The 12,344-nt window shown below is 41.9% G+C and overlaps 1 protein-coding gene across 1 annotated transcript; it reads right to left on the reverse strand.

Moving 5' to 3' along the window:
* Nucleotides 1-2,515: 2,515 nt before the first annotated feature.
* On the reverse strand, nt 2,516-8,951 carry LOC147990507 (DNA replication licensing factor MCM6). The gene is made up of 18 exons (XM_087516780.1): nt 8,786-8,951; nt 8,530-8,679; nt 8,274-8,414; nt 7,827-7,989; nt 7,555-7,748; nt 7,273-7,468; nt 7,083-7,160; nt 6,390-6,619; nt 5,622-5,736; nt 5,224-5,298; nt 4,991-5,131; nt 4,674-4,877; nt 4,436-4,597; nt 4,177-4,232; nt 3,988-4,091; nt 3,772-3,888; nt 3,040-3,170; nt 2,516-2,936 (listed from the first exon to the last, which is right to left on the reverse strand). The coding sequence occupies exons 1-18, from the start codon at nt 8,860-8,862 to the stop codon at nt 2,811-2,813; spliced, it is 2,460 nt and encodes an 819-aa protein (XP_087372906.1). The 5' UTR covers nt 8,863-8,951; the 3' UTR covers nt 2,516-2,810.
* Between the last annotated feature and the right edge of the window lie 3,393 nt (nt 8,952-12,344).

The raw sequence follows: 12,344 nt of genomic DNA on the forward strand, positions 1-12,344 counted from the left end.
ATCTCGTTACCGGCAAGTCTCTTTACTCGTTCCGTAACACATCATCCCGTGATCAACTCCTTGGTCACATTGTGCACATTATGATGATATCCTACCGAGTGGGCCCAGAGATACCTCTCCGTTACACGGAGTGACAAATCCCAGTCTCGATTCGTGCCAACCCAACAGACACTTTCGGAGATACCCGTAGTGCACCTTTATAGCCACCCAGTTACGTTGTGACGTTTGGCACACCCAAAGCACTCCTACGGTATCCGGGAGTTGCACAATCTTATGGTCTAAGGGAATGATACTTGACATTAGAAAAGCTTTAGCATACGAACTACACGATCTTGTGCTAGGCTTAGGATTGGGTCTTGTCCATCACATCATTCTCCTAATGATGTGATCCCGTTATCAACGACATCCAATGTTCATGGTCATGAAACCGTAACCATCTATTGATCAACGAGCTAGTCAACTAGAGGATTACTAGGGACATGGTGTCGTCTATGTATCCACACATGTATCTGAGTTTCCTATCAATACAATTCTAGCATGGATAATAAACGATTATAATGAACAAGGAAATATAATATAACCAATTTATTATTGCCTCTAGGGCATATTTCCAACAAGAGATGCAGCCCGGCACAGTTTCCGGAGACCGAAAACGTCCGACGAAAAGACCGGCTATACTGCCACTATAGTTTAACGGCTGGGCTATCAAACAGACTCCAAATGCGATGAAACTTGACAGGCAGTCTATCTACACTATAATAAGACCGCACGACAACTTTCAACCCATTCCGAGAACATTTTCCGGCCACTTATAAAATACTATTTCGGAGGTGCCGCGGGCGCGTGCGAGTGTGTCTGGGATCGAAACGGACAACGGACGGAACTGGGGAAACCCGAACGGATGCAAGTTTTGAAAACAAGATGATGCAATGCACATGATGACATGACAAGATGCAACAGCAAACAAATGACAAGGCAACAACAACGAATAACTGGAAGACACCTGGCGCATCGGACTCGGGGCGTCACACCCGATGATCGGCGGGCCACTGAGAACAAATGGATCTTTAAGAAGAAGACATACGTTGATGGTAATGTCACCGTCTATAAAGCTCGACTTGTCGCAAAGGGTTTTCGACAAGTTCAAGGGGTTGACTACGACGAGACTTTCTCCCCTTAGCGATGTTGAAGTCTGTTAGTATTATGTTAGCAATTGCTGCAAATTTTTGATTATGAAATATGGTAGATGGACGTCAAAACAACGTTCCTTAACAGTTTCCTTAAGAGTTGTATATGATGTAGCTAGAAGGTTTTGTCGATCGTAACAAACCTTAACAAAACTCGAAAACACATCTAAAAATGGAGCCCTCCCACCAACAAGGTCCGGGATCCACCGCGCCCCCATGACCCTATAGGCCACCAGAAATGAGGCGGACCGACGCCGGCGGGAGGCGAAGGAACCCTAATTTTTAGGGGAGGAGACGGTTGTGTGAGGCCCGCTATTTTTTGCGTCTCCCTCCTTAGAGACAAGTGTAGTGACAATTACCTCTAATCATGCGTAATTGAGAGAAAGAATAGATAAGGATCGTAACATCTAGCATATACAAAGGCATGATATTAATTGATTGTTTCATCTGCTATGTAGAATATTTGTTGGAATAGAGGAGAGGCGACAAGAGGGTGAGCTAAGTCCGAAAGCCGGCGAGCGCTTCATCCTTGTCGCCGCCTCCTCATATCTCTCCACTCCTCATCCCTCCCTTCACCCTCCACCTCTCGTCTTCCCACGCCCCGCCAGGGATGGGCAGCTCGAGCTCGGCTCCAGCGCCCGTGGCCGCATTGGCCGCACCCTTGGCTGCCCACGCCCATGGCTGACTTAGTTTTTTTTTTTGACCTTGAAAACTGGGAGCTCTATTAATTTAGAATACAATCTGCAGCTAGTAGAAGTGCTACATCACTTGGGACATCCTGAAACCAAACCAAACATTGGTTAGATGTTCCCTCCTTGCAAATTTAACTACAAATCTGCAATCTCATTTTGAGTACAACTAATTTTAACTTGCAAATTTAGCTTTTTTTTACATCCAGACTATGTCCGCGGACGACACAAAATTTTATAAGTCAGCGCCATAAGCCTACGTGATGTCCATTTAAGGGACAGCGTTGGAGATGCCCTAAATCATGTGGGGTTTGAAAATTATTGATTTGGAGAAGAGTGACACTACATCGCTGCTTCATGCCAAGTCTTTTTAACATTTGATACCAACTCTTTTGGTTTAGTCACACTATCATATAAAATTTATTTTATTAGTAGAGATTGAAAAAAAAAATGGCTCATTCTTACTGAAGCGGATTTGGTGCCACCACCCGAATGTACAACGAGTCAACGAGTCAACGATGGCCTTGCATGCATCATTGCTAATGGCGTGGAAGTAATCCATACGTAAGGCAATATGCACATTTTTGCTTGTGACATCTGTAGGCCGTCATATGAGCAACCAATAGCTGAGTACAAAGCTTAGAAATTCAGAAACACATAAATTAAGCTATACTTTGTCTTACAGAGTTGCAGTTTACATAACCATGAAACGGTGGAGAATACGCAACCAATACTGGTGGCAAATTAATTACCACATTTCAACCTTGGATGGAAGATACAATTCCAGAGATCTTATGCTTCCTTGGGAAGGGGATGGCAGGTACAACATATCATTTCTAGAGCATATGACAACAGGATGTCTTCCGTTTGAATGTCTGCTCTATTGGTCAACCACATATGATGGATCTAGTTAGCTGTGTCCTCAGCTGGTTAATCAATCAATGACGTAGTTCGGGTTAACAGCCAGGATTCTGTGCTCCGATGCCCTTGCTGCAGCACCTTCTGCTGCCGCTGTTCCTTCGTCTATGACTACAAGATGGCCTTCCCTCTGTATCAGCCTCTGCAGATGCACACCCATCCACAAAATTTCAGTAAACATGCAAAGGACTTGTGACTATATGCCTTTCACGTATTATGAACATAGATAAATGATAGGTTTATACCTCTATAATGGCCTTGATGCACTTTACTTCCTCCTTCACCTCTTCTGTAGAACTATATGCACCTTGGGCATTCTGCTGCTCAACATACCAAATGATTAGATCCCCTTGCTTCATGCCAGCCAGAACATCCCCTGCATCACCAAAGTGAAAGAACATCAGTTTCAATTCCTGGGCTAGCTGGGAGTGTGAAAGTTTGCAGTTGTTACAAAATTCTTAAGCATCCCACAATATATTACAAGTGGGGGCTAGGGTATAAAATCACAGGCACATAACTAATCTATTTTCCTGTAAAATTCTTGCAAAATATCTACGAAATTTCCCAGTTCCAAGCATCCCTAAAAGATTTGAGCCATGGAGACTTAAGGAAGAAGCATAATTAGCACATACATAAGCTATAAATTACCAAATAGGTGCATTACCAAATAAGGGTAACGTCTGTGTTTCACGGTATTACCAAGCATTTTAAAACACTTTGTGCTTGAACCTAGAGCCTACCACAGAGTGCCTTTTCACTTGTCCAGGAAAGGGACCATGCTACTGTAGCTAGAGTGTAAGTGAACGAGTATAGATGGCTCATGGCGTTTGGAATGGCTTCTAATCTAAAATTACAAGATACTTCCATTCTTCATGGGAAGTTGGTAATGGTGAGGTGGCCATGATTGCTGCTAGGGTAAAACAAGAGGAAGCAAGCCATACAAAATCAAGAATATAAGTATGTATCAGCATCAGTACCGTCTTTCTTGACTGATTCTTCGTGTTGCCGCAGTCTCATGACCAAAGCTTGTGTAACTCTCTGGAAATGTTCTTCAGTAATAACCAATTTCTTCTTAATCACCTCTGCTGGTTCATCTTTTAGAGTTTTGACATTGAAAACAAGCGGCAACAATTATTAGAACAAAACAAACTGAGCAAAACCAATATCCATTTTAGAAATAGTGAGAAACCCACCTGGACCATCTTGTTGAGTAGCATCTCCTTGTACTGGCTGTTCACCATCATGATCAAGAGGTGCATCTTGAAAATCAGATAGGTCAACTTCACTTGATTCCACGCTGCAAAAATTAATAAGCTTCTTTGTTACTGATATCATCATCAAAATATAAATGCTTCAAAAGGTCAAATAGTAAGCAAACTCACCTTATTATGGATGTTTTGAGTAATTTAACTGCCATGCGGACATGAGCGGGGAGAACCTAAAAGATTTTAATACCAAAAGAAGTTAGCAGCAAATTATGGAGGCAAATCAATCAATGCAAGGTAAATACAGGGAGATTGTAAGTTGATACTATCAATCACAACAAGTACATTTACTTTACAAACATAAATGGTGATGCTTCAAGAATAAAACTGCAGACAACCAATCCTAATATTGACATATGCATGCAATTTAACTTACAATTCTTTCCAAATGGCTTCTGGCAATAGCTTCTGACAGCCTGATTAGCGCCTCCAGTTGCCTAACTGTCATCCTGTAAGCAACCCTAGTACCAGGAGTACTGTCGCCTCTACGGAGGACAACATATGATTCGACCAGAACTTTCTTTGCTTCAGAACTCAACTGCAATGACATAAATAATAACAATAAGTTGATTAATAGCCAAACTCCCTTTTCTTAACTGAGTTAAGGGGCAAACCTGAGGTTTCAAAGACTTTGCAAAAGCAAAGTAGCGCTTCAATTCTGCAGTGCTAAATGCAGGGGAAAGTGCTTCTTCACGTTTTTGATGGACTCTCACAATGTGATGAGCAATGTGGTAGTCAGTGTTTTCATCAGGTTCATCAATCATGATGTATACCAGATCAAATCTTGAAAGAATGGCTGGAGGTAGTGCCACATTGTACTGGCAGGGATTGCAGCAGTATCAGATTCAACGAAGATCTCATGATTCAAACAGAAAGGGATTTGAACCTTCTGGATTCACAAGATAGATTTAATTTAAATTTCTTGACTTACCTTAAGTGGTTTTGACTTGTCATACCGTCCTCCTGTGGGATTTGCTGCTGCCAGTATTGAAGTTCGTGCATTCAAAGTTGCTTGTATTCCAGCTTTTGTTATGCTGATGGTTTGCTGCTCCATTGCTTCATGTATAGCAACCTACAATGGACAAATAAAATTGTCACTCAAGGTTTCACATCAGTGAGAAAAATAAGGCATGGGCAGTAATAGCCAAAAAAATATAGGCCTACCTGATCCTTTATATCCATCTTATCAAATTCATCAATACAACAGATGCCATTATCAGCTAACATGAGTGCACCTGCCTGCAAGAAACAAAATTGGCAGCGACAAGGAAAGACATAAGAACTAGCAAGATTGTACATAAACCAAGTGACACCTAGCCAGCAGTTTACAACAGATTCTAGCTCTGTCCAACTCAGTTCAGCATTCACAGTGAGAAACCATGTTAAAATGCAATACTGTACATATACGGTATGATCTCTATCAAGAGAGATTTTGAAGAAAAAATATTTTACCTAAGCAGACTTCTATCAAGCAAATGATGAAATATAATGGCTTCACCTTCACCAAAGCAGACTTTGTGGTAATGATAGAAATGGATTGGGTTGCTTAAAATTCAGATTACCTCAATACAAAATTCACCGGTCTCAGGTTCTTTCGCAACAGTTGCTGTCAATCCAGCAGCAGACGAGGACTTCCCTGATGTGTAAACAGATCGCGGAACAATACCAGCAGTGTATCTGAAAATTGGATTACACGTTTTAAATTTCATTGACTGGCGAAGCATCAAGTCACAGGACAAATTTGAATTGCAGGAAACAAATTCCACAGCTGCTACAAATCTGAGCATCAGCATTTTAACCAACAGAAATCATGACACCTTATATGGTATTTTGACAAGCAAATATGTGTGGACCGTTAGTAATTTCTAATCTAGACGATTACATTTCTATAAAGTTGGCCATATTCATGATCTTTTAAAAGATACTCCCTTCGTCCCACAATGTAACATGTTTTTGCAAGCTATTTTAGCTTGCAAAAACATCTTATATTTTGGGACAGAGGGAGTAATATACAACAAACAGACATAGATTGGCCAAATTCAACAAAAGTCATTCATAAATTCATTAGTTCTTAAAATGAATCCATAATTCACCAATGGTTCTTCTATTGAATGCATGGAAGCATTCTCTGGATGATACTATGGGTCATAATATCATCACTACACTGAGCCATCCTTATCTCATGGTCATGATATCATTTATGCAAGCACTGGCAATTTATCTTGAGAAGCAGCAGTAACAAGTTTATATAGCCAGAGATCATTGCATTGAATAGCATCACAGGACAAGAAAGAACCATGGGCATAAGAATACATAAGAAAAAAACTTACTTTAAAAACTGAGACTTTGCGCAACTTGGATCTCCAACAATACAGACATTTATGTCTCCTCTAAGGTTTATGCCTTCATGTGTTATCTTGTGAACGCCACCCAAGAGCATAAGGAGAAGTGCCCTCTTTATTTCTTGATGACCAAAGACAGTAGGACATATGCTATCAACTATCTTATTAAAAAAATCAGGAGTGTTTCTCATCCTAACAACCTCATCCTCCTCCTCTTCCTGTTAAAGAGACAGTCAAGAGAAATAGTTTATGTTATAAACCCACAAAAAACAGAAAGGAATGCTCATGGCTGCTCAACCAATATGTAATCTAATACTCCATCCCACAATATAAGATCATTTGTCAAGCTGGCTTGAAAAACAATGTTATATTGTGGGACAGAGGGAGTATATAATAGATTCACATGCAAAACTCCATGTTCATAATGTAATAGGTTCACATAACACTTCAGAAAATAAAAATAGTAAGATGAGCTTACTTTGTATGCATGCTCAAATGAAAAATAATAAGACAGGCATTGATCAAACCAACATGACAGAACAATATTGCTATGCAAAGATAAGTACTTGCAATGGTTTTCTTGGAATGGGCAAGTGATTAGTCATATTTTTGAAACAGTGCCTCTCCTCTAATTTACTTTATGGAAACACTAGTAGTTCTTGTGGCATAAGAAGAACTTACAGTGAACTTCTGTCTCTCGCTGCCATCACCATCTATGTCACGGTCCCTGATGTCCACGTCCCTCCTGCCATCCGCCACCTAGCAATGTTAAAGAGAGATGAGAAACTTGCATGAGAAATTACCATTTACCAAATTAGATTTCAGTCAGGAGAAAAACTGAGGAAAGCCTATTGCTGAAAATGGTGCGCACCTGCACTGAGTTGGCCACAAAAGCAAGGCGATATGAGAGATCTCGTACTCCAAGGGACTTCAAGCCCTTTACACCTTCTTGGACACCTGACCCATTCTTCCGCTGAGGACCTTCCCGGCGACACTCTGCTCTCTCACCAGGTGAAGTTAATGCCATAACATCTGGAACAGCAACAACCGTTCCGGTAAATATGACCCTGAAATTGGCAAGACAGAACATTTTAATAACATGAACTCAACCAAACCACAACAAAGTAACAGTAAATGGAGTTCCTCCACTCACGTATCCCCAGCTCTAGCTTTCTCAACAATCTCATGCCGCAGAATGACATCCAGGGAACGAGGTAGTGACCCAGCGGGTATCTCTTTTGATGTTTCCTGCATCCTGACCCGCTGCCAATCCGTAAATTTGCTATCCTGACGGAGAAGGGCCCATCTTGATCGGTTTTGGCATGTTGCATTAACGCATATTATTGGCTGAAGTACATGAGTCCATCATTAGATACATTGCTTGAGAAATAATAACTAACAGAAGATAAGGTTGAGAGTAGCGACCTCAGTATACTTGAACTGCTGGTCTACATTTTTAACAACGTTTCCACAATCAAGGCACTTGAAGGTGCCTTGCAATAACTCAGGTCGGACCTCACTCGTCCTTGTTACAACCCCCGTTACAGCTGTGAGCTTACCAATCTCTGCTGTCCCCAGCTCTCTCAACCTAATATAGTAGAAAATTCAGTCAAAAAAAATGGCAGCCACCAAGATATTAGATTACACCTATGATCTAACAGAGCAAAGTGTATAGAATTTAGACTGCAGTGTCAACTGGATCTAAAATCAAATTCTACAGACACTGCTCCTTGAATTCATTTAATGTCTGTAGTAGTATTAGTATGCAGCAGTTAAAGACAGAAATTTGAACAGTTATAAAGGTTTTGCCACATTTGTACGATTAATTGGTTCATTAACCACACAAAACATACTTCAGAAGCAAGTGCAGACCTTTTCAGCATCGGAATGTTGTAGAAGGCAATATTAATATCCTTGTTGGGGCTGTCATCGGAGATTATTGGCGCACGGTTCTCGCCAGCTCTGTGCTCCATCACAAACCTCTTGCACGCATTGCGAAGGTACGGCTCAAACCTGATGCAATCAAAAACGCCATGAGCAACCATTTCCTTCTTGTAACAAACGAAGAAACAAATCAATGGGTACTAGTAACTCGCAAGAAAAGAAAAACGAAACATCCCCATCTCACCTAAGGTACTCCTCGGAGATGGCCTTCTGGAGGACGTCGTTGAAGCGCATGACGTGCGCGAAATCGACGTACATGGTGGTGGACTCACGCGACCGCATCGCCTCCATCTCTACATCGTAGAACGGCTCCGCCGCATCCGGCTCCTTGAACCTAGGGACCCGAGAAGCCGAAGGTATGAAACACAGAGGACCATGAGGAAACCCTAGAAATGGAGGGGGGGGGGGGGGGGGGGGGCGCCGGCGGGCGCTGGTCTCACCGCTTAAGGAACTCGAGGAAGATGTTCTCCACCCGCGCCGCCTTCTCGTCCACGAAGAAGCCGCCGAACGCCTCCATGGCCGGCGAACCTTCTGGATCTAGACGAGTGTTTGGTGATTTGGGGGGAGGGGGGGGGCGGTTCTGGCGTCTGAGTGCGCGGTGAGAGAGGCAAGGGTTTTCGGGTTGGGGATGAAAAGGGGGAGGGGGGTACTGTTGGCGGGAAAGTGGCGGCGGCTTGGCGCCAATTCTTCCCGCCAAAAACTGGCTGGCGTCTGGAGGAAGGGTTGGGGTTTCTATGGACCTGGTCCGTGCACCGTTTGCTCCCTGACATGTGGGCCACACCACTTGAGGAGAACATGGGCGAGCGGATACTCCGTGCCCCGGGTGCACCGTGCAGGGGAGTCGGTGTGGCGACCAGGTACCTCGTTCTTGGGCCCGTGTTGGGTTTGTGGTGAATGGGCCGCACGTTGGACTCTCCACGCGATGCGGAAGCAACTAATCAAGGGCCCAGGAACGAGGGATATACAGAAACTATCAACGCCAGCAGGGATGGCACCCACCAGGTTTGGGTACGGGTGAAGTTACCCCATATCCTTACCCATCCCCTTTGAGCTTACCCATCACCCGTACCTATACCCGTCAACGGGTACAATTTTTTTCCATACCCATCACCCTGCAGGGTCAATGGATACCCACGGATAAAAATACCCACGTGTGCACATATCAACTTGTGCAAGAAATAAGCATAAACGACAACATATCAACATAATTTATAGACATCAACGCATCGTAACAACATCACATACTTATAAACAACAACACATCATAAACGACATCACATTCTTATAAAACAGCACTTACTCGTAACAGCAACATATCATAAACAAAAATACATTCCCGTAAAGAACATCACTTATTCATAGGCAGCAACACATAGTCATTTATTTTAAGTCACAAAATCACGACAAAGTATGCAGGTAATTTGATCGTACATAAGGCCACAAAATGAGCATCTCAATAAAGTTTCGACATTGTAACTAGTTCAATTAAAATAAACTCAACCAATCCGATAATAGCATAACGAAGACCTTGGCGCAATAAGTCTTCAATCTTGAGCATAACTCACGGAGTCCATCTCTCTACATCTCAAAGGGCCAAGTCTTGGTTGGAAACATGAATATAGTCATTTTTCAGAATTTTTCTTGTAGCATATGCACTCAAATACTCAATTGGCAAAGGAAATGTGTTGGTGAATACTAACCTGCATCCCCTCTTGAATGTCTTGAAGGCATGTCCAAAAGCTAGCATCTCCTTTATGAACATCTAGAACAAACAATTTGTAGAGATGATGAAACAATGATTAGCAATAGTTAAATAACGAGTAAGTTTAAACAAATTACATTATTTGCTCACATTTGCATTTGTTTCTAAGCCAATTTTGGGAGCACATCAAGACTTCCACCATATTAGGAGTTAGGCGGCTCCTATGCTCACTAAGTATTCTGCCACTTGTGCTAAATGCCGACTCTAAAGCAACTGTTGTCACGGGAATGGCAAATATATCTCTGGCAACCTTCCTTAATGTTGGATATCTTGTTCCAGCTACTTTCCACCAATCCAACACACTAAATACTTCTGTGTACGGCACTAGGCCATCTGTCAAGTACATATCTATTTCACCTTGTAGCCGAGCTGTGCAGGACTTTGCTTGGCAACAATGTCATTGAAAATATTCATGATGGCTGGAGCTTTCATTGAAGAAAGCAATTCTTCACATGGTTTATATTCATCTACTTCCACTTCATACTCCTCTATCAGTGAATGTAGTCTAGCTACTAATGCATCAACCAACTCCACACACTCATAAGAAGATGGCTCAATGCCATGAAGCATCGCAAAGCAAGCAGTCAACATATGCCTCTTGTACCGAGGATCAAGAAGTGTAGCCATCCCCATTAGATCTTGAATGTCCGTCCAATACTTATCAAATTTAGTAGTCATTTCCATAGAGAGTTTTTTGATAATTGGGTTGCTAGAAGTGGCCCACTGTCTCATTTTCATTTTAATCTTACAGATTCTAGGGAAGTAAACATTAGCAGTCACATAATTAGTTCCGGAGAACAACTTTGTTATCTCATAGAATAAGCCAAGTCTCTCCACCATCTCTGCAGCAAACTCCCATTCTTTATCACTAGGTAAATGCTCATATTGTTTGTCAACTTGTTTTGCACATTCAAAAACAACTCTGTATGGTAAAGCTACTTCCAGCATCATGAAAGTGGAGTTCCACCTAGTTTTGCAATCAAGAATCAACTTTCTTGTTATTTTTTTTTTTAAACTTAGCCATCTCCTCAAACTTCTCTATCCTTTTTCCTGTTGCTATCCAATATGCCACACTTTCCCTAATGTTTTCTATAGCTGACTTCATAACATCCAATCCATCCTTAACTATAAGATGTAAGATGTGTGCACTACAACGCATATGCAACAGAGAACCTTCCAAAGGGAGCTTCTCCTTCCCTATCTTCCCCACAATCATCTCAACTAGATAGGAAGTGCGGCCTGCCGCACCCACCTGGTTTCATTTTAGCTAACCCGGCAGAAAAATTAAAGACAGTATGACGATGCAAAGGAAAACATATACTTCGCAAAATCTGAACTTGGTTGAATCATATTCAGCCAGGTAAATCAGAATATATGTTACAGATGATACAAAGGTACAAAGTGGATACAACAATTTATATATGCATATGAAGCCATGACATGTACGCACAGCGACTCGACATCATCGATACAACAGTTCATACACCCAAATACATGCTGGAATATGTTCTCTGTACACCAGTAAAAGGATAGCACATATAACTTGGTCCACTAATTTTGATTTGTTCTCATTCACTATGCCAGGCGAAAGAGAGTACTCAGCGTACATAAAGTTCCTGTCGCTTTTGACCTAATCAGATACCTGCAAAGAAACACACCTCAGGGCGCAGCTGGTAGCAGGAGGCATCCATTTCCCATGGTCGTACACACTTTCACCAATTTTCCACCCAGGATCCTGTCTTCCTCCTAGGGATACTTCTTCCCGTCTTTGACAAATCTGCACCACAATCAAAGATCTTGTGTTTTATGGCAGCTCACGTTACGACAACTATTAAACATTCAATACAACTTAGTCTTATATGCTAACCACAATATTTGCTTGTCCTTGGACAGTACAACAGAATAAAATAGGAGGTACAAATCCAGAACAATGTATGTTGGGTGACAGGGCATAATAATAACAAATCCATTGAGAACAAAGGACCAACTCAAGCTAGCATCTGTTGATATGCCCCTACAGCCGAGCCATCATTTCTTTGCACGGTCATGACCAAAATGATAAGGTCATGCATAGCCAATCCTCAAATGCATGTAAGAGGAATGTATAGCATATGGGTTAACTAACTAACGAATATGAGGATCACACGAAACGCACCAAAAGTATGATTACTTTAAGAGATACCCAGTCTAGAGCCTAGGCTTCATGTTCGGAGGGCAAAGCTTCTTTTCCCGTCAGT

This window comes from Triticum urartu, chromosome 1A (assembly GCF_056163025.1).
Source record: "Triticum urartu cultivar PI428250 chromosome 1A, HENAU_Tu73, whole genome shotgun sequence".
NCBI classification, from domain to species: Eukaryota; Viridiplantae; Streptophyta; class Magnoliopsida; order Poales; family Poaceae; genus Triticum; species Triticum urartu.